Source organism: Loxodonta africana, chromosome 18 (genome assembly GCF_030014295.1).
Source record: "Loxodonta africana isolate mLoxAfr1 chromosome 18, mLoxAfr1.hap2, whole genome shotgun sequence".
Taxonomy (NCBI): domain Eukaryota; kingdom Metazoa; phylum Chordata; class Mammalia; order Proboscidea; family Elephantidae; genus Loxodonta; species Loxodonta africana.
The window spans coordinates 5,747,053-5,773,257 of record NC_087359.1 but is presented as its reverse complement, the minus strand read 5'-3'; the positions used below and the strand labels follow the sequence as shown (position 1 = coordinate 5,773,257).

At 41.1% G+C, this 26,205-nt stretch overlaps 1 protein-coding gene across 2 annotated transcripts in view; it reads right to left on the bottom strand.

Moving 5' to 3' along the window:
* Positions 1 to 256: 256 nt before the first annotated feature.
* XKR4 (XK related 4) overlaps positions 257 to 26,205 on the bottom strand; it is a 167,016-nt gene continuing 141,067 nt past the window's right edge. The window contains exons 2-3 of one of the 2 annotated variants that reach the window (XR_010318253.1): positions 1,209 to 4,612; positions 257 to 474 (exon numbers count right to left, since the gene is read on the bottom strand). Coding sequence is in view for 1 of the 2 variants with exons in the window: in XM_023538864.2 (XP_023394632.2) it covers positions 3,666 to 4,612 (947 nt within the window). In the remaining variant the exon portion in view is untranslated. Of the gene's footprint in view, positions 475 to 1,139; positions 4,613 to 26,205 lie in introns of those variants that run through there. The other variant, XM_023538864.2, reaches the window with a different exon arrangement.

Here is a 26,205-nt window from a genome sequence, read left to right as displayed (position 1 = left end):
AAAAGAGTCACTGAGATTTCAATGATTCCTACTCACTTTTAATTGGAAAATGCTATCACTTCATTTATTCATAAAGCAAAATAAACTGGAGATTTAGAAATATTTGGTAAACAAATTATATGCATATACAGGTGGTGACTATACAACTTGGCCATTTTAAGCAGAAATACTTTAATTATACTTTTATATTTGGATTATCTTTGTATTTTACGTTTTGCTAATACTTGAATTCCATATTCTTGCCATGCTAGTAAGATAATGTTTCTCATTTCTTGGGTTAACAGAATTACCATCAAAGAATAATAACTGAGGGTCTACAAAGTGAATATTACTGAGCTAGATAACACAGGACTAAGTAGGACGGCACAAAAGCCCAAAGAGTTGATTTAAAGACAGTTATTTGGGGGAGCCAAACTTTGACTTACATGGAAAATTCTTCCTTCTATATATATGCTTTCATTTAGGAATGTCAGTCTGAAAGTAAAAACAACAACAAAAACCTTATTCTTCCTTTAAAGAAAATGTCATGACCCTATGCAAAAACCAGGTACTAACAGGCAAATCCCCCCTATTAAAGGACTCAAAGTGGACTTCAGACCCAGGAGATTTGAGTCCACAGTAAAGAGTATGGCATTTCCAATTTGTATGCTAACAATAGCTCAGCCCTTTTGGATTCTACAGTTAGTTACTTTCTGTAGGGGGTTTATTAGCAGATTGAAAATGAAACCTTAAGAATTAAACTGTAAATAAAAAGTCAAACTTTGTTCCTTTGTACATTGATGATGTCTCTTTAAACCATAATACTTTGGACTCTCTTCTTTTCTATATTTTTTTTTTTTTTTTAGAAACTAGTAAAAGTTGTTACTACCACAACGACAGTGAAACATGCAGGTAAGATTAAATCATGATTTTTTTTAAGTAAACTTTTTTTTAATCTTTTGAAAAAGTTTGTAATTTATAATATGGTAGAGATGTCATTTGCTTACCAATAATTTTTTACTAAGTAAAACATATCCTTCAAGTACGTCCCATAACAGAGTATTTAGAGTATTTGGGAAGTCATTGAAAAATTACAAAAATTCTTGTACCTTCCTGACCATCGTTTTCACCTCAATACAAACAGCACATTATTTCCGATTTACATAGTACTTGTGTTGACTTTTAACATGGTAAATTAGGGATCAAGTTGAAAATAATTTAGAACTTACATGATTGAAGAGTGAGCTTGTTGGGTTTTGTGTTGATTGACATTATTAGATTGTAATCTGTTATTTACTCATGGAGTCAAAGGTTCTGCTGAGCAATTCGATTTCCAAAGATTATCACGTAAAAAGTGTTCTTGGAAATAATGAAGCCAGTAACTCATGGTTCTGCGCGAGAGTAAAGAATTTGCCAACATAATCAACTTTTTTCCTTCTAAAACGGTGATTGTGCTGAAAAGCAGAGCATATTCCTGGGCCTTTACTGGTGGGTACGCCATCTTCCCATATCCGAGCAAAGGTTATTATTTTTGAGTGGAAATCTTGCTTGGAGGATCAAGACACGGAGTACTACGGAAGTACATCTACTAATAAAAATTGTTGATTTAAAAAAAATTGCTCTGGGGCTTTATACCAAAAGAAGTCTTAAGTTGAGGCTTCTGCCCCTTCCTGCAAATATCATCATGGGGCCAGCGGCCTCTGTGTTATGCACGCATTACAGGTGGTGGCTATAGAAGTTGACCGTATTAAGCCAGTCCAAATAATTGAATAATTAAGTTAAACTAACTTTTTCCCCTCCTTTTTTGGTGACTTGACTAATATTTATCAGCTGGGTTAAAATAAAACAGGGGAGGCAGTTTAAGACATCTTCCACTGTGGTCAGGTTGCCATGAGGGACAGATGAAAGTAAGCATTTACATCTTTGATTTCCTGGGAAACATTGGCCAGTCTCGACAAGCCCTTTCTAGTTAAGTGGATTCTCTCTTCACCTGATATTCTGATAGCACCCCTGGCCAGGTTCCTGGGTGCACCAATATTGAAAAGTCAAGTGATCTTCCAAGAGACAAGTGCTTTCAATCTGCAGAAGCAGGTGGATGGGATTTGGGGACCAGACTCTGACATCCCAAGTGATTATGATACTGAAACTATGATGCTGAAACAATTCCAGGTCTATAAAAAAAGTGATGACACCTATATGTATACCCTATATTTTTTTATTACAAAAATATTGAAATAATCCATGAGTTATTCCACTCTGCACCAACTATAAAAAAATACTATCAAAGTTTGACCGGCACTTTTAATGCAACAAAAAGCACCATGACAGGAGGACACAGAACAGAAAGCAGGGTGACTTTTACTTGCTGTACGGAGGTATTTGAAACCCAGAAGCTTGTAAGAGTGCAACTTTACAAATAATTCAAATACGTACAAATTTGAGCTGGATATAGTGATAAGCCCTCAGTCAGTTCAGGAGAGAGTTCTCATAGCATATTTCACTGCATTTGTCTGCTCATACTTACTAAAATGTGTCCCAAAGCCTCTAAAAACACATCAGGTTGACCTTAGATTGGGGAAGAACGTCTGTACATAGTGGAGAACTTCATTGTTCATTCTTGCATCCGCTTCTGTGGCGCTCAGTCCATCTGGCTTCCATATCAGTCTTGCGGGTACTCAGTGTTTGGCACTAGAAAGGTATGGCAACGTTGTGGTCTCTTGTCACGCCTGCTTGCATTCCCACAGAGTCATGCATCCAGCATCCTGAACCCTGGTCCATCCTGCCATCCTGCCTGTCATTCCAGTGGAGCCACCCCAGTGTAGAATCAGACTCTCCTTTTGCCTTTTTCCCACTTCTTCCCTTTGTATTTATTAAATTTCTGCAACTGAATACTGAATCATGATTATCATTTGTTTACATCACTAAGTTGGTGAGCTCCTTCTTCTTACTGAAAACCATAAATGTGCTGCATAGGATTTCTGTCATAAAGGATGTTCCCAACGGAAAATGTAAAATAAAATATAAACCGTCAAATGTGTAGAAAACTAACCATTCACTCAATTCGAATACATATGTAAACACACTTGAGTGGACTGTCCATCGGGTAGGCTTTTCACACATGGTATTATTTCCTAATAAGAAAATGTTTTTATGAATTATTTTCTAAGTAGTGCTATTTTTTTTTCCTGGAGTCTTGAAGGTTATATTCTCTCTCTTTTTGTGTGTGTGCGTATGTGTTCCAGAGCTTTGCATCAAGAAAAATCACCAACACTATTTTGACAGAAGACTGCTGTCATGTGTGTGTGTGTTTGTGTGTGTGCGACTGAATGTATCTTTATGTAAAGATCAGTTTACTCTATCAAAACACCCTATGGATTTGAGGCAAATTTTCCATCATGACTACCCTCTGGTGGATGCGTTGAAAGACTGTGCAGAAGCTTGGTAACAACGAGGAGTCCTGTGCTGGGTTGCTCCTTCAGGTGGAGTAGCTGAGGCTCTTGGGGCTGCTGTTTGGACAGGAGGCCAACACCAGCTAGTCAGCTACAATGGATCAAACCATAGTCATGATGACGGCTGGACTGAGAAGGTCACAGCTGCTTGCCCTACTCTAGGATGAAGTTCCATTATTGCCACAGCCCACTGTCAATCTTTCACTGGACCCGGTGGCTCCTGCAAATTCTTCTGCTCTATAAAGTAGTCTCATACTCCAACCGCTCCTGAATAAGGGCATCATCTTTGTACTGCAACCTCGGAGGAGACGGGGAATATTCGAAAGCTAAAATGGCCTTTCGGAGGCTTCGGTCCAAAACGTGCCTCTCCCATGCTGGATACCTATTCCTGAACAGGTCAATTTTAATGACTGATTCTTCAATCCGTGGGGGGCGAGAGGATGGCGTGGATGGGGCTGTCGGCCTCACCTGAAAGACAGGCACACACCCATCCCGCTCAGCAAATTTCTGATCACGGTCACTGGCCACACTGCGGTTGTTGGAGATGGACCGTAGAGTGCTTGTGGCCACTTCCGGAGGCAGAGTGAAGGCAGCTGCTGGATCCTCACAAGCACAGCTCGGCGACTGCCCAAACCTGGGTCCATTGGGGTGAAAGAAGGCATAATACATCAGCATAAAAACAACGCCAGTTAAAAAGCTGCTGAACACCACACACAGGGCGGGGATGGCAAACGCATCTGCAATCTGGGGAGCCTTGTAGAGGTACCAGAGGGCACTCAGGGCTGTGTTTTCCAGGAGGATCACGAAGTAGTAAATGAAGAGCCTGCAGCGTGTCCGACCTTCCTTGACATTGAACCAGCTGAAGATGTAGATTATCCCTACCACCATGTCAAACACAATCTCTTCCCATTTGGTGATACAGAATTCTGTCTCACAGTGGACGATCCAGAAGGTCATGATGCACCAGTGCAGGACGATGAAGATCCCAAAGTACAGCTGGAACACTGAGGCAAAGAGAGCAAATGTGATGACTCTCGCCGCAATGGTGAAGAAGTGCCAGCAAAACTGGATGATGACGGCCATGTAGCTGATGGGCTTCTTGTCATCGCGAGAGTCCCGGAGGGCCTTCTGATAAGAAGCCAAGGCCCAAGCCAAAGACACAAGGGAGGCTGCCGCTGTGAAACCTAAAAGGCAAACAGGAAGAAATTCTGTCAAAAGTCAAATGTAATGGTGTCCCCAGAAAGTAAGTCAATTGGCACTGGGGGCTTTGGACAGGCTAGCTGTGACCTCAGAGAATAGTTATACGTTTTTTGAGTTGTAACCAAACAAAACACTCAAATGAGGATACCAGTATCTGTCCTCTGTGTGGTGCCAACTATACAGAGCTGTCACGGAGGTAATGGGAATGCCACTTGAAATCAACATGGGATCTGGAGAAGGCGGTGGAACTTTAATTGTGTGTATTTGGTGTGAATACACTAAGCAGGTGATTTTGATTAGTGGGTGAAAAAAAAAAAAACCCCAAAAAACAAAAACAGTGGACTGGGTTACAGAACAGAGTTTTTGTTTTAACTTTGCTACTTATTAAATGCGTGATCTTGGATAATCATTTAAATGGTTGTCCTCATTTATAAAGTGGATGATCCCCAAGGTTCCTTGCCAGCCTTGAGATTCTGTGATTGAAAGGGATAAATAACCACAGGAATCTTGAGGGGCTGTCTGCTTTTAAGCAAGAATAAATGTGATTTATTCACAAAAGAAAAGGAGTCTATAACATGCTTATAATGTTTTTGGTGTTCTTGGTGTGCAGTTTGTTACCTAGTATCACCCAGTACTCTACCTACAGCTTTTGTCTGACCCCTCACTGTCCTTGCTGCCTTGCCCTTAAAAAGGAATGCGTGCTCACTGCCATTCATCTTATCCTTTCTTAAATGAAAGGCTGCACTGAAATCACTTCTCAGCCACCCCTTCTCTGTATTATATTAACTCCATTTGTTTAGAGTTTCCTCTAAAATTATGATTCCCAATTTTTGAAATCATTTTTATTGCTCTCCTCTACACTTGCTCCAACTTCTGTGTCTCCAACGTTGCATCCTAGGTCCAGACATGGACAGGTTCACCTAAAAACACACACGGCCTCCTTTAGGAGACAGCTTCTGAGGGGTTCACTTTGTCCCTGAGATTCAGTGTCCACATGCCTTGCAGCTGCTTCCTGAAGGGGCCATACAGAGACTTTCCAAGGCGAAGAATGCTCTGTTGTGTTCAGAGGTCCAGATCTACTCTAATCATCATCAGGGCACATGACAGTCTTTCTCCCCCTTTGTAAATAATAGAAGCTGTGATGACTGCCAAGAGCTTATGATGGAATTGGCACTTTTATATTTCAGTAGGGAAAAGCCGTCATTTTTTTATGAGGATTAAATGTTAATTTTTAAAAAAAATGACTTGTGGGAAAAGGCCTCGCTGATTGATAGAAAACATAAATCTCAGTCATCACTCTTCACACATCCTCTGTGACTATGGTGAACTCCAAAAAAAGCCCAATTATTATAAAGGAAATATTTTCCAACAGCCACTCATCATAGTAACTCCCAATAAAGCCAGCAGAACACCTGGGCATCTTGCATGGGATCTTCCATTTCTGGCTGGCCAGCACACAACTCTGTCATGACCACAAGTCCCAGGCACATTTCTAGATGATAATATAATCCCTATGTGGCAGAAGACGGTTACATCAACTACAAAATAAATTCAGTAGTGAAATGAGAGGGAAGAAGGAAAACAAAAAAATGAAGGAAAAGGGGGAAGGATGGAAAGTAAAGGTGATGGAATTGTGACTGTGAACAACATTTATTATGAGCTTAGGATGTAAGAACAAAGGGCCGTGCCATTTTTATTTCAACACCTTTGTGTGGCATGGACCTCCCATGACCTAGCTCCCTGGATGTACCATTTGTACATGTGTAGCTTCTTCACTAGACTATTTTTTTTTTTTTAATGATTTTAGAGCTTTTTCTACAGAAGTCCCCTCCCCCTTTCAGGTGCAGGCATTGGCCTTTCAGATGCTGCTTCTCATAGCGCCATCTTCAGGAAGAGGTTCTGCACTGTTGGCCAGAAACCAAAACCAAATTTATTGCCCTTAAGTGGTCTATGACTCACAGCAGCACTATAGGACACAGTAGAACTCTCCCATAGGGTTTCCAAGGAGTAGCTGATGGATTCAAATTGCTGACCTTTTGGCTAGGAGCCAAGCTCTTAATCACTGTGCCACCAGGGCTCCACATTGTCAGCCAGATTTGTGCAAACAAGAGAAACAGCCAGCTCGACTTGATCAGGGTAGTCAGAACAGCTATACCAATTTGTACAAACCAAAAAAAAACCAAACCCGCTGCCATCAAATTGATTCCAACTCACAGCGACCCTTTAGGACAGGGTAGAACTGCCCCATAGGGTTTCCAAGGAGCAGCTGGTGGATTCGAACTGCTAACCTTTTGGTTAGCAGCCAAACTGTTAAGTACTACACAACCAGGGCTCCTCCAGTTTATACAGGAAGATGCTACTTAAGACTCTTTTTCAAAGCAGTGAAAAAATAGTAAAAAACTTCAAGTGCACATTGTTGTTAGGTTTAAAAAATTAAAACATTAGCCTTGTACAAATTGCCCATTAATCTTTCCCCTTTCTACTGCATGTGCTAAGAGTGATTCAGCCCATCTTTGACACTCCGGAAACTTGTTAAGACAATATTCTGGAAGTAAAACATGAGTTTCCATCAGTTTTGCTTTCTATGTATCTTACAATTAAAAAAATCTTTACTAAAGGAAATTTCACATCCATCATGCCCCTTCCCTTTATGAATTTCTTTTGCTTTTGGAATGATTAGAATAAATGATAGTTTGCTTCTTGATCTATTTAGCAATTAATTTTTTTAATTAACTTTTCTTGAGCTTCAAGTGAACGTTTACAAATCAACTCAGACTGTCACATATAAGTTTATATACACCTTACTCCGTACTCCCACTTGCTCTCCCCCAATGAGTCAGCCCTTCCAGTCTCTCCTTTCGTGACAATTTTGCCAGTTTCCAACTCTCTCTATCCTCCCATCCCCGCTCCAGACAGGAGAAGCCAACACAGTCTCAAGTGTCCACCTGATATAATTAGCTCACTCTTCATCAGCATCTCTCTCCTACCCACTGTCCAGTCCCTTTCATGTCTGAGGAGTTGTCTTCGGGAATGGTTCCTGTCCTGGGCCAACAGAAGGTTTGGGGACCATGACCGCCGGGATTCCTCTAGTCTCAGTCAGACCATTAAGTATGGTCTTTTTGTGAGAATTTGGGGTCTGCATTATCCCACTGATCTCCTGCTCCCTTAGGGGTTCTCTATTGTGCTCCCTGTCAGGGCAGTCGTCGATTGTGGCTGGGCACCAACTAGTTCTTCTGGTCTCAGGATGATGTAGGTCTCTGGTTCATGTGGCCCTTTCTGTCTCTTGGGCTCTTAGTTATCGTGTGACCTTGGTGTTCTTCATTCTCCTTTGATCCAGGTGGGTTGAGACCAATAGATGCATCTTAGATGGCCACTTGTTAGCATTTAAGACCCCAGACACCACATTTCAAAGTGGGATGCAGAATGTTTTCACAATAGAATTATTTGGCCAATTGACTTAGAAGTCCCCTTAAACCATGGTCCCCAAACCCCCGCCCTTGCTCCGCTGACCTTTGAAGCATTCATTTTATCCCGGAAACTTCTTTGCTTTTGGTCCAGTCCAGTTGAGCTGACCTTCCATGTATTGAGTATTGTCCTTCCCTTCACCTGAAGCAGTTCTTATCTACTAATTAATCAGTATAAAACCCTCTCCCACCCTCCCTCCCTCCCCCCCTCGTAACCACAAAAGTATGTGTTCTTCTCAGTTTATACTATTTCTCAAGATCTTATAATAGTGGTCTTATACAATATTTGTCCTTTTGCCTCTGACTAATTTCGCTCAGCATAATGCCTTCCAGGTTCCTCCATGTTATGAAATGTTTCACAGAATCGTCACTGTTCTTTATCGATGCGTAGTATTCCATTGTGTGAATATACCACAATTTATTTACCCATTCATCCGTTGATGGACACCTTGGTTGCTTCCAGCTTTTTGCTATTGTAAACAGAGCTGCAATAAACATGGGTGTGCATATATCTGTTTGTGTGAAGGCTCTTGTATCTCTAGTGTATATTCCGAGGAGTGGGATTTCTGGGTTGTATGGTAGTTCTATTTCTAACTGTTTAAGATAACGCCAGATGGATTTCCAAAGTGGTTGTACCATTTTACATTCCCACCAGCAGTGTATAAGAGTTCCAATCTCTCCACAGCCTCTCCAACATTTATCATTTTGTGTTTTTTGGATTAATGCCAGCCTTGTTGGAGTGAGATGGAATCTCATCGTAGTTTTAATTTGCATTTCTCTAATGGCTAATGATCGAGAGCATTTTCTCATGTATCTGTTAGCTGCCTGAATATCTTCTTTAGTGAAGTGTGTGTTCATATCCTTTGCCCACTTCTTGATTGGGTTGTTTGTCTTTTTGTGGTTGAGTTTTGACAGAATCATATAGATTTTAGAGACCAGGTGCTGGTCGGAGATGTCATAGCTGAAAATTCTTTCCCAGTCTGTAGGTGGTCTTTTTACTCTTTTGGTGAAGTCTTTAGATGAGCATAGGTGTTTGATTTTTAGGAGCTCCCAGTTATCTGGTTTCTCTTCGTCATTTTTGGTAATGTTTTGTATTCTGTTTATGCCTTGTATTAGGGCTCCTAAGGTTGTCCCTATTTTTTCTTTCATGATCTTTATCGTTTTAGTCTTTATGTTTCGGTCTTTGATCCACTTGGATTTAGTTTTTGTGCATGGTATAAGGTATGGATCCTGTTTCATTTTTTTGCAAATGGATATCCAGTTATGCTGGCACCATTTGTTGAAAAGACAATCTTTTCCCCAATTAACTGACACTGGGCCTTTGTCAAATATCAGCTGCTCATATGTGGATGGATTTATATCTGGGTTCTCAATTCTGTTCCACTGGTCTATGTGCCTGTTGTTGTACCAGTACCAGGCTGTTTTGACTACTGTGGCTGTATAATAGCTTCTGAAATCAGGTAGAGTGAGGCCTCCCACTTTCTTCTTCTTTTTCAGTAATGCTTTGCTTATCCGAGGGTTCTTTCCCTTCCATATGAAGTTGGTGATTTGCTCCTCTATCAAATTAAAAAATGACATTGGAATTTGGATCGGAAGTGCATTGTATGTATAGATGGCTTTTGGTAGAATAGACATTTTTACTATGTTAAGTCTTCCTATCCATGAGCAAGGTATGTTTTTCCACTTAAGTATGTCCTTTTTTAATTTCTTGTAGTAGTGCTTTGTAGTTTTCCTTGTATAGGTCTTTTACATCTTTGGTAAGATTTATTCCTAAGTATTTTATCTTCTTGGGGGCTACTGTGAATGGTATTGATTTGGTTATTTCCTCTTCGATGTTCTTTTTGTTGATGTAGAGGAATCCAAGTGATTTTTGTATGTTTATCTTATAACCTGAGACTCTGCCAAACTCTTCTATTAGTTTCAGTAGTTTTCTGGAGGATTCCTTAGGGTTTTCTGTGTATAAGATCATGTCATCTGCAAATAGAGATAATTTTACTTCCTCCTTGCCAATCCAGATGCCCTTTATTTCTTTGTCTAGCCTAATTGCTCTGGCTAGGACCTCTAGCACAATGTTGAATAAGGGCGGTGATAAAGGGCATCCTTGTCTGGTTCCCGTTCTCAAGGGAAATGCTTTCAGGCTGTCTCCATTTAGAATGATGTTGGCTGTTGGCTTTGTATAGATGCCCTTTATTATGTTGAGGAATTTTCCTTCAATTCCTATTTTGCTGAGAGTTTTTATCATGAATGGGTGTTGGACTTTGTCAAATGCCTTTTCTGCATCAATTGATAAGATCATGTGGTTTTTGTCTTTTGTTTTATTTATATGGTGGATTACATTAATGGTTTTTCTAATATTAAACCAGCCTTGCATACCTGGTATAAATCCCACTTGGTCATGGTGAATTATTTTTTTGATATGTTGTTGGATTCTATTGGCTAGAATTTTGTTGAGGATTTTTGCATCTATGTTCATGAGGGATATAAGTCTGTAATTTTCTTTTTTTGTGATGTCTTTACCTGGTTTTGGTATCAGGGAAATGGTGGCTTCATAGAATGAGTTAGGTGGTATTCCGTCATTTTCTATGCTTTGAAATACCTTTAGTAGTAGTGGTGTTAACTCTTCTCTGAAAGTTTGGTAGAACTCTGCAGTATAGCCATCCGGGCCAGGGCTTTTTTTTGTTGGGAGTGTTTTGATTACCGTTTCAATCTCTTTTTTTGTTATGGGTCTATTTAGTTGTTCTACTTCTGATTGTGTTAGTTTAGGTAGGTAGTGTTTTTCCAGGAATTCATCCATTTCTTCTAGGTTTGCAAATTTGTTAGAATACAATTTTTCGTAATACTCTGATATGATTCTTTTAATTTCAGTTGGGTCTGTTGTGATGTGGCCCTTCTCATTTCTTATTCGGGTTATTTGTTTCCTTTCCTGTATTTCTTTAGTCAGTCTAGCCAAGCAATTAATTTTTGCAAGACAAATACATGCCTGAATTGAAAATATGGGACCATTTTAGAGTTAAATAAGTCCCTCAGCCCTCCTCATTACAAATTTACACCTGCCGTGAAGCGCAGCGTTCTTCTGCTCTTTGAGCAAATAACCCCAGCTCATTTATTTTGAATTCCTAGCCAGAATCCTTCTGCAAGCCCTGGAATTATCACTGAAGCATAATTCCCCTGTGTTTCTGACGCACAGCGGCATGCTGCTGGAACACAGGACTCTGAGCATGCCTTAGCTAAGATACATGTTTCAGGTTTTTATTTGAAAATCATTTCAAACTTCTTTAAAAAAGTTGGAAGAATAAAAATAGTACACAAAGCACCTGTGTACCCTTTAACCAGAGTGTCATTTTGCCTCATTTGTTCCATCTTTGCTTTCTTTCCCTTTCTCTCTCTTTGTCTCTCCAGCAATTGAGAGTAAGTGGCAAGCATCATGGCCCTTTACCCTAAAATACATCAGTGTCTATTTCCTATGAATAAGGATATCGTCTTACATAACCACAGTGAAGTTGTCAACTTCAGAAGATTTAACCTAGATACAATACTTTTTCTAATTCACCATCAACGTTTCGATTTCATCAATTGACCCAATAATATCCTTTACAGAATTTTTCCCTCTGGTACAGGACCCAGTCTAGAATCAGGTATTACATTCAGTTGTCAAATCTCCTACATTTCTTTAATCTGGAACATTTCCACAGACTTTCTTTACCTTTTATGACATAGACCTTTTTTTTGAAGACCATATTACCTCAAAAAAAAAAAAAAAGTACAGTATGTTCTTCTTTTGTGTTTTCCTGCTGTGTCCTCATAGTTAGATTCAGGTTATGCATTCAGGGTGGACTATTACATAAGTGATGTTGGACAATATTTTTTCCACACCATTAAAATACTAAAAATAGGGATTCCTTCAATAGTCTGAGGAAACACATAACGTGTCTGTCAGTATTTTCTTTCAAGATAATGAACAGCATATCACCAATGGAAACTTTAAAGACCAAGCTACAAAAGCAGCTATGGGGGACTAAATGGAATTATGTTATTTATTAAAATGTTAGAGTAGATGATAAGACCTCAGAGCTTACCAAGTGTAACTATCTAATTTTACAGAAAACAAACAGTCTGTCTTTGAGGTTAAATGCTCTATCTTCTCTTCTTCCTGCCTCCCTCTTGCCTTAGATGAAAACTCTCCTTCTACTGCAAATCTAACCCTTCTGCTTCCTTGAGGATGGACACTACCAATTACCCCTGCCCTCTCTGTATTCGGAGCCCTGATGGCCAGTTGTTAAGCGTTCAACCACTAACCAAAAGATCAGCAGTTTGAATCCTTGGAAACCCTGTGGAGCAGTTCTAATCTGCCCTATAGGGCCACTATGAGTCAGAATCAACTCAACAGCAATGGGTTCTACGTATTCAGGCTCTTTCTCTCCAAGATCTCCTTGCCTGGGGCTTACAAACATGTAACAAGTCTCTTCTATCCCAAGAAACACTCTTCACTTGATTTTCTCTCTCCTCTTCTTTATTTAATGGGCCTTGTCTCTTTCCTGATTTTCTTCCTATTTTTGGTTTCCTAATTTTCATCTGCTTGTCTTTGAGATATTGTTACTTCTTAGGATGTTCCCCTTGGTCCTCTCCCCTCCTCAATGTCTCTCTGGGTAAGTCCACACACTCCCCAGGTTTGAACAACCTTTTCCAACTCATCAGCCAGCAAATGCATCTCAACTACGAGCCTTTTCTGAGCTGCAGAGCTGCGTGTGGGATAATGGCCTACCACCTAGGTGTGCATAATGCACACATGGTTGGATACACAGAAGCAATCCGATTCTGTCTTGGAAAGAACACAATTTTCTTCCTTTATCCCCCCTCCTCCGTAGATGGAAACCCTGGTGGTGTAGTGGTTAAGAACTATGGCTGCTAACCAAGAGGTCGGTAGTTCGAATCCTCCAGGTGCTCCTTGGAAACTCTGTGGGGGCAGTTCTACTCTGTCCTACAGGGTTGCTATGAGTCGGGATCGACTCGATGGTAGTGGGTTTTGGTTTTTGGCTCCGTGGTTAGTGCAATGCCCTTCCCAGAATGGGGGGGGGGGAGGGGGGAAGAGGGACGGCATGAATTTCCAGGTAGGTGCACTGTTCTAAGAAGAGGGCTTTGTGCACAGCTGGACTAAAATGTCACAATGTGTGCTATTTTGGTGCATGGCCTCTGCCACCAAAGTGGTCCATGCACTTTGATTTCCTGAGGCACTGCAGCCTGAACTCTTAGCCTAACTTTGAATGAGATGATTCAGTGACAGCAGAGTTGGTATGACAGTACAGTCCATTATTTTGAGCATATACATATACGTATACACACGCATTATTGTTGTAAGCTGGCTTCAAGTTGATTTTGAGATCTCTAGACTAAAAAAAAAAAAAAAATTTATTATTTTTATTTTTTTTTAGAAAAAAAAATTTTTTTTTTTTTAGACTAGGAGAGGGCTACTTCTAACCCCTCAAATCTGTTCACTTGAATTACTGTGGATAGAAAAAATAGTTTTTCAGAATACTATGATACTGGTCCATTCTGAAAAAAAGATTTGTATCACTGAAAGGGTCATGAGGCTAACACTAGATTATCAGTGAACTAACATTTCAAAATAATACCATGTATCCAAGTGAGTAGCAAATTTTTGTATTTTTTCCCCTCTTTTTTTCTGGATGACTTTTCCCCTTATGGCGACTCTCTTCATATCCTCTCCTCCTGTCCTTCCTCCCCCTCCTTTGTCTGTCTGTCTCTCCTTTCCTGCTTTGTCTCTGCTCTGCCTTCTGCTCTGTCCTTTTCCTTATTTCCTGTCCCCTATTGAACATGGCATGGAATTGATTTTTTTTTCTTTTAAATAATTGTGTTAATAAAATAATGTTGGCCCAAATTGATGTTACCCAAATGTAAGCTCACAACTGTGCCTAATACCCAAATAAAACTCAAAAGCAGAAAGGAAGGTACATTGTTTGTGACTGGTCCGCCCTAATGGCCCGTTTCTGCACCCTGTCCTGAGTCCTGTGACTTTGCTCCAAATCCAGATGTGCTTTCAAGGCTTCCCACAGTTCCCGCTAAGAGGACCCATCAGCTGAGTAAGCCCTGACTTCCACCCCAGTGACCTGCTTTCCTATGGCCTTCTATTTTGGATTTACGTGCAGTTTTAGTGAGAGATACAGAGAATCCCTTACAGTTCATTTTAGATTACAGAAAACAGTAGCTTGGAGTATGTTTGTTCAGAAAGGGGAAGGAGTTGTGGGCAAAAACTCTATTGTTTCAATTTAAACATATTTCCTCTTAGAAGTAATGGATAAGGGCGAGAGTGAGATATAAGATCTTACTCTGGAAATGGTATAATCCCAGAGGCCCTTTTTTTAACTTTGAAACCTCTAGACTAGGAGGGAGCTACTTCTAGCCCCTGAGTGTAAACTAGTTCTCTTCACGAACAAGTCTTTGTAACAAGTACACTGCCCTCTTCCTCAGAGTATTTGTCACAGTTTATAACTGTGCTTCATTTTGTACTTACTTGTTTCTCACCAGAGTGGAACTTTAGGGAAGGATTAATATCTACCTTGTTTACTTTTTTGTCCCCAGGCTAGCACAGTTTGGCACACGTTAAGGACTGGCACAGAGAGAGAGAGAAAGAAGAGGAGAGAGAGAGGAGAAGAGAGATAGAGTGAGAGAAGAAAAGAGAGAGAAAAGGGAGGGAGAGTGGGAGGGAGGGAGAGGGAAGGAAGGGAGGGAGGGAGGGAGGGAGGAAGGAAGGAAGGAAGGGAGGGAGGAAGGGAGGGAGGGAGGGAGGAAGGAAGGGAGGAAGGAAGGAAGGAAGGAAGGGAGACCAAAGAGAGAATCAGATGCTCAAGTTTTGCACAATTCTTCACTGTTCCCCTATTCTGCTGCTTTGTGGTTTCAGTGCGAGCTGCAAATGCCAAAATGCAGTGAAATAAAATCTGTACTCCTGTCGTGTTGTTTGTGGTCTGTGTGTAAACAAGAAATCCTGGAAATCTCCAGAGAATGCTTTATAAGATTTATAGCCTCATTCCCTAGATGGAGGAGGTTCAGGGAATTGAACCAAGTGCTCTAATTCTTTGATTCTTCAGCAAACTGAATGAGCCTGTCTCCATCCTCTCCCGGGGAGGGGGAGGGGCAGGTAGCGCATAATCACAGCCCCCCCCCCCCAAAGAGCAAATCAAAGGTTGTACTCTCAGAGGTAAAAAAAGTGTGATCACAACCAAACTGTGGTTGTTTAGAAAGCGGTTTTTTCTTTTTAACGTAAAATATTCACTATTTTGAAAAATTTCAAACATACTTAAAAGCAATGAGAATAAACAGGGTGACTATTCCCTTCATGCATACTCAAATAAAGCCCTCTTTTTGAGTTCTGAAATCCATCACCAGGGAAGCAGGATTTTGGCAACATGCGGACTCCTCTTGATGGAGCGCCGGATTCGCTCCTTCTGAAATCTTCCCGGATCTGCCCTTTCCTGAAAACATCTTTCCCTTTACCTACGGAGACGGAGCAGCAGTGCTGAGCCTGCGCGGTCCCGGGAAGCACCACCCGGCTCACTGGCGCTCTTCTGGGACATCTCGGAAGGCTTTGAGCTGGTAGCTGTCTGGACCAACTCCCCGCCCTTTCCTGCCTCGTCTTGTGTCTGCATCTCTGTGCCCCAGCTACCCTGCCATCTCTGTTACTCAGACGTTAAGTATAACGGTGTTCCCTTCCCAGAGAGGGGAAATGCTAAGCTCTCCCATTAAAAGCTCCTTCTCTCTTGTTCAGCCACCTCATCCTTCCATTGTCAGTTCAAGCATCCTTTCCTTAGCTAAGCCTTTGCTAGCGCCTTCGTTGTAAGTGCCCACAGCGCCCCCTGCCTTTGCTTTTCATAGTACGCACCAGCTGTAGTTACCTGCCCTATGGTGCCGGTAGGCACGTCTTGTCAGGAGGGCATGTCTTCGCCGGCTTGCAGGCTCGCCGACCGACCCCGGCGTCATGCTGTGAGCCACTGTCTTGAGCTGGTGCAGTGGTCAGCCAATAGCTGCTATCATAAGAAATTCAGCTGCTGCCGAGTCGATTCCAACTCATGGAGACCCCATGTGTGCCAGAGTAGAACTGTGCTCCATGGGGTTTTCGGCGACTGATTTTTTGGAGGCCTTTCTTCTGAGGTGCTTCTGGGTGGACTCGAATCGCCTGCATTTCTGATAGCAGCCGAGGGCATTAACCGTTGGCGCCACCCAGGGATTCCAGCTGTTCTCATACTGTCTCTTTAACTGCCCACCATCTTTACTGCAAACATCATGACTTCCCTTCTTATCCATTTGTCCAACCTTTCTGTTGATTTTAATATTTTTTCAGGAAATGTAAAGTGTCTTCTCACAAATAGTTTGGAAACTGGCGCTTTACAACATAACCTTCCTTGGCTATGGAGTGAGATGGTCACATGACCATTCGTAATGTATACAGTCTCTCATCTCAAACATGACTTTTTTTCCTGTATAGGAACAGTCCCTAAACCAACAAATGAAAAAGCAAATGAGACCTTGAATTTTGGGTAATGAAATAATAGTCGAGAAATTTTATATTTTTCTTAGTGCGTCTGAGGCTCATAACCAGCAGATAAGTGAAGAAGGAACGAACGTTTGTTGATCCCTTGCTTTGCACCTGGTGATGTGCTAGATATCTACAACCTCTGTCCAATTAGAGCTCATGAGAACGCTTGGAGGTGGGGACTTTGACCTCTGTTTTGCCAATAGGGAAACAGAGACCCAAAGAGAAGTTAGATCACTTGCCAAGCCCATGTAGTCAACAAGGGGGAAGGTATCAGAACCCATAGATTCCACTGCTCTGTCAGCCATGACAACAGACTGCTGCTCTCGTTAACAACCAGGTGATGAGACAAAGACAGGGACAGTGGTTCTCAAATTTCCCCCAATCCACACTAATGGGATAATGATGTGAGGAGTTGAAGGTGACACTGAGTTTCCTTTATGAAGGGCCATAAAGGGCCTCCAGGCTTCCTGACCCCTCATGTGTTCACATCACACCACCCTCCAGGCTCACAGTATTGATCAGAATCACAATGACCTAGAAGGAAAACCATGCTTTTTGCCTCTTTCCATATTCTGACTGAGAACAGCCCTCCTAGTCATCCAGGATTTTCATCTGAGGAAAAATACTGCCCCGTTTGAGTTGGATTGTATAACCTAAGAGTTGCTGTAGTTGTTAGTTGCCATCGCCGTGGCTCTGACTCCCGGGGATGCCACACACAAGAGAACAAAATGTTGCCCGGTCCTGCACCACCATCACAAGTGTTGGTATGCTTGAGTTCATAGTTGCAGTCACTGTGTGTTTTCAGTGCTTTCCAATCTAGGGGGCTCATCTTCTAGTGCTATATCAGATAATATTCTGCTGTGATCCTAGGGCTTTCGTTGGCTAATTTTCTGAAGTAAATTGCTAGACCTTTTTTTTACTAGTATGTCTTAGTATAGAAGCTTTGCTGAAAACTATCCACAATGGGTGACCTTGCTGGTATTTGAAATACTGTTGGCATAGCTTCCAGCATCGTAGCAACATGTAAACCACCACAGTCTGACAAAGGTGGACCCAAGAGTTGTTGTTAGGTGTTAGTTGCCATTGAGTAGGCTTTGACTCATGGTGACATCATGTATAACAGAATAAAATGTTGCCAGGTCCTGTGCCATCCTCACGATTTTTGGTGTATTTGTTGTGGCTATAGCTGGTCACAAAATGACAATCCAGAAAGTCTGGGTTTCTCTAGAATGTTTTTACAATTCTTCATTATATTTAGAGCTTTTCTCTTAGTTACAATATATAAAAGCAGTAGAGCCACTTGGCATGAAACATATCTAACTAATCTAGTTGAAAGACTACAAGGATTGAAAAATTGACAACTGTCTCTGCTGTGGTCTTTGTGAAGTGCGGTAAAGATGAGGGAAGCAATATAGCTTCCACAGGTCTGAGACTTTCTAAATCTTCATGCATGGAAGCCATTTTATCTCTGTGCTAAACCTTGTAATAATTCTGATTAAAAATATTTAAATGCTTTAATATATTTAGTTTTGGTAGGGATATGCATTCTTTTTGTAATCCATTCTGAGGATTTCAACTCCTTTGCAAGGCAAATTGTAAGGCTGCTATGGAGTTGATAAGGGAAACACTGAATTGAAATTTATAAAGTGTTGTAATATGAAAGAAGTTGAAGAAACTTCTTGGGAGGAGGAAAGTGTCTCTCCTTAACAAATGTGGAAAGTTTCTTCATTCTTATTGCAAAAGAGCATCTCAGAAGATCTCACATAGCTCTGTCTCATTTTTTACCACAATATTTATTCTTGTAGTGTTTCTCCTTTGGGAGAGAGGGAGGGTAAGGGGGAGACTGAATTGAAGAGAAATAAAGAGAAAAATGGAGTCCCTAGTTGGCGCAAACAGTTAGCACGCTAGGCTGCTAATTGAGTGGTTGGAAGTTCCAGTCCACCCAGAGGTGCCCTGGAATAAAGGCCTGGCGACCTCCTTGAGAAAAATCAGCCATTGAAAACCCTATGGAGCACAGTGCTACTGTGACACACTTGGGGTCACCATGATTTGAATTCAACTTGATGGCTTTGTGTTTTTGGAAAGAGGGAAACAGAGAGAGAGAGATGGGCAGACGGGAGCTGGGTCCTTCTCCCACTTGTGAGAGACATGGACAACAGAAAGACGAAAATAATAATAGTAATTTAAAAATTCCCACATGTATTACACGCTATGATGTGGCTGACTTTTTCACATTTATTATCTGACTTATTTCTTGTAGTATCACTTCTTTGATGTGTTTTACCCATGAGGAAACTGAGGCTTAGAGAGATGAAATACTCTTACACAGGGACAGCAAGCTTTTCGGAAAAGGGCCAGGTAGTAAATATTTTAAGCTTAGCTGGCCATACAGTCTCTGTCATAGCCATGAAGCTTTGCTGGTATAGCATGTAAGCAGCAGAGGCCTTACTTAAACAGATGAAGAAATAGGCCATGAGTCAAGTTTTGCTGACCCCTGATCTAACTCACTGGCAAATTTCCAAGAAGTAGCAGAAGCAGGGTTTCTACCCACATTTTCCTGATTTCCAAGTCCTTATAATTTTCAGTACGCTCATTAGAACATTTGGGGCCAATCGTGAAGCCGGATACCTCGTTGAAGACTTTTTCAGGTGGTGGTAGTGTGATGTCTGTCTGAATTAATGCCTAGAGGCCTTGTGACCAAACATACAAACAAACAGAACTGCAGGGACCCCTGTTGTGAGCATACTCTGCCCACAGGGTAAACCTCTTGAAGGGTAACTGTTCAGATCTAAAGTTGTCAAAAAAGGGGGACAAACGCCACACCTCAGTAAACTTCTCCATCATTTTCAGGAAAGTGGGTAGACATTCGCCAAGTGAAGGGCCAGATGCCCATGGGTTCAGGCTGTTCCCTGCACGGTTTATTCTGTCCTCCTGCCCCCATGGAAAGGTCTGCTCCTCCCTCACCTGGCCCTCACCATGCCAACAGAAGTGTCTGAGAGGACGTCTTTAGTTGTTCCTCCTTTCTGTTTGCTCCTGAGATGCCTCTGTGGTCTGCCATGTATGTGAATGCTGCATGTCTCAAATTGCCCACCAGCCCACCAGCCTCAAGAGTATTGACAATTAGCAGCTTCTTTTGAGGAATCTGAAAAGAAGGACCACCACAGGGAATGACAGTCTGGGTCCCTGGGATTTATCATCACGCGTTAATTCCAATGAGATTTACTCTCCAGCCACCCACATTCAGAGTTAGTCATCCTCAGAGGGTTTGGAAGAGGGCCCAGAAGAAAGGAAGCTGTTGGCACTAACCAGATCCACTACCTGTGGCCAGGGTCAGTGCCATAAAGGGCCAGGTGTCTCTGGGGCGGCAGTGCAGGGGTGGATGGTGTAGGGTGAGACAGGAACACTAGGGGTCTGTGAGACAGGCTGGCATGCCATGATCCTATGACTTGAGGAGGCATGAACATTTGCATTTGTGGACATGGAAAGCCAAAGCCGTTTTGTGGTATGAGGACTGGAGCCTGCTCACCCGGGACTCTACCTACCCGGGAGAAAGGGAGGTTAAGAAGGCCTGAGGTGGGAGAGGCTCCAACAGAGAGTGTACCTGCTGTGCCCATGGCCGAGGTGCACACTGTGAGCTACGCTCCAACCAGAAAGCCCACACTCAGGCCTTCCTTCCTCCATCCCTCCCTCAATTATTTCTTTCTGCACATGTTTATTAATACCTATTAAGTGTCAGCCACAAAGACGCAAACTTGCTTCCCTAGAGGCACTGGAAATCAGTGTGTAAGACAGGCGTATAGTCACAATGCACATTTACTACACGGGGAACATGGTGTGGAGGGGAGAAGGGCAACCTTTGCGCTGAGGCTGGGTCCTGGAGGGAGGGCAGCCCAGAGGAGAGCCAGCCAACGCAACAGCTTATAGGTGTGGCTGAGGCTGGAGAGCAGGTGTGTGGGGTAAGAGGAGGAGACACCAGAGATGAGCAGGGGTGGGACATCATTCTGGATGCCATCATACCTGAGCAGCAGCATGACAAGATTTGTGTGACCCCTGAGGTGGCAGGGAAAATTCGAGTGGGGGGAGGTGGGAGGCTTTTGAAGTATTTCAGGGGGAGGTGACAATGAGGGTGCAGGGAACCAGAGCTTCAAGCTGGCTCTTTCCAGTACAAACCCCTGCTGAAATTTGCATTTCTAACAAGTTCTTAGGAAGTTATGCATAAGAATCACCTGGTGATCTTGTTAAAATGTAGATTCTGACTCAGTGTATCTGGGGTGGAAATGCAAATCTCCACAGGGAACTTGTTAGAGATGCAAATTCTTAGCAGAGGTTCAAGCCAGAACTAGCTAGCTCGAAGCCCTGTAGGAGAACAAGCTGCTAAGAAGTTCACAGGATGAAGAATTTAGACATACTAGCAGAATCAAGGAAATAATGTCCTTTATGAGCAAAAAACTTTCTACATAAATCTAGCCATTCCAAATCCTAGCTTTCCTCTTAATTTTACAGCCCTCCTGCCACCAGGTGCTCTTTCAGGTCCTGAAACCAAAGGAAGCTTTACTGGTGGAGGATGACTTTCACAGAATAATAGGCCACAGGAATAACAGAATAAAAGGTACAATCTACAGGACAAAGAAAGGACATTTTCTCTTTACAAATGTAAAACATTTCTCTTCATAGAATAATGTTTTTAAAAATTATTTTAAATTAAGAGAATGAAAAGACAAGGCATAGACTGGGAGAAAATATTTGCAAAACATTTGATAAAGGACTCTTATCCAAAATATACAAAGAACTCATAAAACTCAACAATAAGAAAACAACTCAATTTAAAAATGGGCAAAAGTTTTGGATAATTCACCAAAGAAGATAAATAGATGGGAAATGGCTTATAAAAAGATGTCATTAAAGAATTTCAAATTAGAGAGGCAGAGCCAAGATGGCAAAAAGACAGATGCTTCCGGTGAGCCCTCTTTACAACAAAGACCCGAAAAAACAAGTGAAATGAATATAGTTATGACAAGCTAAGAGCCCTGAGCATCAAAGGCAAACTTAGAAAATGAACTGAGGGGTAGGGGGAGGAAGAGAGGTTCAGAAGCGGAGAGGAGTTACTGGACTGAATCACGGAGAGCCCTCAGGCACCACTCCCAGAAGCGGCGGCGGCGGGGTGGTACTAGTGTTTGGCTGCAGTTTCCTTAGGGAGAAGCAGCCAGCCACACAGCCTACTCAAACCTCTGGAACCAGAGAAGAACAGTGCTCTTGGCAAAAGCTAAGTACTTGCGTACATTTTACCGTGCCTCCCACTTCCGCTCCCAGGCCAGCTTCAGCGGCTGACATCCCTGGGCCTGAGATAGGCCCTGTTGAGCACCTAGAACCATTCTCCCAGCCTTGGAGAAGGAATAGATTTGCAATTGGGGAAAAGATAATTTGCAAGCTCCACTAACTGGGGGAGCTCAGGACAGAAGCAGCTCCTGTCCAGGCATAAATGGTCCATGGACTTTGAGCACCTTTCCCATCTGCATGGACCTGTGTGGGCCTATTTCAGAAGGATAGGTCCTTGTTGGCAGACTCCAACCGTTTCTGCTGTGTGGTGGAGAGATGGGTGTTTGATGTCTGACATTACTTTGCCTATTAAACAGTATCCTCACATACTCACATCAGGAGCCTAAGGACTAGTAGCCAAACTCAGGTCACCCAGCCACCCATGACAGGGGTCAAAGGATAACTGGAACCTCCCAGTCCTTACAACGAAAGGCATTGGGTGTCCATGGTCCGTCCATAGAACCCACCCACATGTACTCTCTAGGGAACAGGGACATGCTTTCCTCAGAGACACGTGGGGGATGATTCTCAGCCCCCTGCCTTGTTAAGAGTGTGACCCCCTGCTGCAACCAGATACCGGTACCTACACCAATCACCCCTGCCCCTCTAAGACTGTAGGACAGAGCCTGTACCACCCACTTGATGATAGCTACCTGGACACCTGAGCTGGACTCATACTAGAAAAGTGAATGGACTCCTAGGTTGATATACCTGATAACAGCTCTAACCATCTGGGGACAGGATGACAGAGCTCCAAAGGTGAAAAGAATCAAGCTAGCTCACTCAAGCAAGCCATTTGGGCATCTCAAAACAAAACAAAGAAAGAAGCTACAACACAGTAAGCAAACATAAAATAACCTAATACAATAACTTATGGATGGCTCGGAGACAATAGTCAATATCAAGTCACATAAAGAAACAGACCATGATCGCCTCAACAAGCTCTCAGAACAAATAATCAAGGGATCTTCTAGATGAAAGTAAAAAAAAAAAAAAAAAGATGAAAGTAAATTGCTGGCATTACCAGAGGCAGAATAAAAAAGATTAATATACTGAACCCATCAAGACATCAAGAAGGAAATAAGGCTATACGCAGAACAAGCCAAGGAACACAAAGATAAAGCAAGTGAAGAAATTAAAAAGATTATTCAGGAACTTAATGGAAAATTTAATAAGCTGGAAAAATCCATAGACAGACAGCAATCAGAAATTCAGAAGATTAACAACAAAATTATAGAAGTAGACAACTCAGTAGAAAGTCAGAGGAGCAGAATAGAGCAAGTGAAAGGCAGAATTTCTGAACTTGAAGATAAATCACTTGGCACCAATATATTTGAAGAAAAATCAGATAAAAGCATTAAAAAAATGAAGAAACCTTAAGAATCATTTGGAACTCTATCAAAAGAAATAACCTATGAGTGATTGGTACACCAGAACAGGGAGGGATAACAGAAAATACAGAGAGAATTGTTGACATTTGTTGGCAGAAAACTTCCCTGATATCATGAAAGATGAGAAGATATCTTATCCAAGATGCTCATCGAACTCCACATAAGAGGGATGTTAAAAGAAAGTCATGAATACATATTATAATCAAACTTGCCAAAACCAAAGATAAAGAGAAAATTTTAAGAGCAGGTAGGAAAAAATGAAAAGTCACCTACAAAGGAGAGCCAATAAGAATAAGCTCAGACTACTCAGCAAAATCAGGCAGGCAAGAAGGCAATGGGATGACTTATATAAAAAACTGAATGAAAAAAATTGCCAACCAAGAATCATATACCCACCAAAACTGTCTCTCAAATATGAAGGTGAGATTAGGACATTTCCAGATAAACAGAAGTTTAGGGAATTTGTAAAAACCAAACCAAAACTACAAGAAATACTAAAAGGAGTTCTTTGGTTAGAAAATCAATAATATTGGGTATCAACCCAAGAATATAACACTGGGCAGAGCAATCAGAAGTCAACCCAGAGAGGGAAATAAAAAAAAAAAAATCAAGATTAAAAAAAAAAACACTCAACACAGGGTAACAGTGATGTTACTATGTAAAAGAAGACAACATTAAAACAATAAAGAGGGACTAAGAAATGTAGTCATAGATCTTCCATATGGAGAGGAAGATAAGGCAATACAAAGACATAAAAGTTAGGTTTAAATTTAGAAAAATAGGGGTAAATAATAAGGTAACCACAAAGGAGACAAACTATCCTACACATCAAAATAAAATACAAGAAATAAATAGAGACTCAGAAGAAACAAAATCAATAACAACGAATATGAGGAAAGGACAATACATAAAGATAAAATACTCAGCACATAAAATCAACTGGGAAAAGGAAACTGTCAACAACACAGAAAAAATTCATCAAAATGATAGCACTGAATTCATAGCTATCCATAATTACACTGAATGTAAATAGACTAAATGCACCAATAAAGAGACAGAGAGTGGCAGAATGAATTAAAAGACAATGTCTATCTATATGCTGCCTACAGGAGACACAGCTTAGACTGAGAGACACAAACAAACTAAAATTCAAAGGGTGGAAAAAAACATATCAAGCAAACAACAATCAAAAAAGAGCAGGAGTGGCAATATTAATCTCTGAAAAAATATACTTTAAAGTTAAATCCATCATAAAGGATAAGGAAGGACACAATATAATGATTAAAGGGACAATACACCAAGAAGATATAACCATATTAAATATGCACCCAATGACAGGGCTGCAAGGTATATAAAACAAACTCTATCAGCATTGAAAAGGGAGATAGACAGCTCCACAATAATAGTAGAAGGCTTCAACACACCACTTTCGGTGAAGGACAGGACATCCAGAAAGAAGCTCAATAAAGACACAGAAGATCTAATTGCCTCAATAAACCAACTTGACCTCATAGACACATATAGAACACTCCACCCAACAGCAACCAAGTATACTTTCTTTTCTAGTGCACGTGGAACATTCTCTAGAATACACCACATATTAGGTCATAAAACAAGCCTTAGAAGAATCCAAAACACTGAAATATTACAAAGCATCTTCTCTGACCATAAGGCCATAAAAGTGGAAATCAATAACAGGAAAAGCAGGGAAAAGAAATCAAACACTTAGAAACTGAATGAAACCCTGCTCAAAAAAGGCTGGATTATAAAAGACACTGAGGATGGAATAAAGAAATTCATAGAATCCAAAGAGAATGAAAACACTTTCTATCAGAACTTTTGGGACACAGTGAAAGCAGTGCTCAGAGGCCAATTTATATCAATAAATCCACACATCCAAAAAGAAGAAATGGCTAAAATCAAAGAATTATCCCTAGAACTTGAACAAATAGAGAGCAACAAAAGAAACCCATAGGCACCAGAAGAAAACAAATAATAAAAATTAGAGCAGAACTAAATGAAATAGAAAACAGAAAAACAATTGAAAGAATTTGCAAGACCAAAAGCTGGTTCTTTGAAAAAATCAACAAAATTGATAAACCATTCACTGAACTGACAAAAGAAAAACAAGAGAGGAAGCAAATAAACGCAATAAGAAATGAGATGGGTAATATTTCAACAGACCTAACTGAAATTAAAAGAATCATATCACATTACTATGGAAAATTGTACTCTAACAAATTTGAAAACCTAGAAGAAATGGATGAATTCCTAGAAACACACTACCTACCTAAACTAACACAAACAGAGGTAGAACAACTAAATAGAACTATAACAAAAGAAGAGATTGAAAAGGTAATCAAAAAACTTCCAAAAAAAAAAAAAAAGCTCTGGCTGGGATGGCTTCACTGGAGAGTTCTACCAAACTTTCAGATAAGAGTTAATACCACTACTACTAAAGCTATTTCAGAGCATAGAAAGGACGGAATGCTCCCAAACTCATTCTATGAAGCCACCATATCCCTAATACAAAAACCAGGTAAAGACACCACAAAGAAAGAAAATTACACACCTATAACTCTCATGAACTTAGATGCAAAAATCCTCGACAACATTCTAGACAATAGAATTCAAGAACATATCAAAAAAATAATTCACCACAACCAAGTGGGATTCATACCAGGTATGCAGGGATGGTTCAACATTAGAAAAACAATTAATGTAATCCACCATATAAATAAAACAAATGACAAGAATTACATGATTTTATCAACTGATGCAGAAAAGGCATCTGGCAAAGTTCAGCACCCATTCATGATAAAAACTCTCAGCAAAATAGGAATAGAAGGAAAATTCCT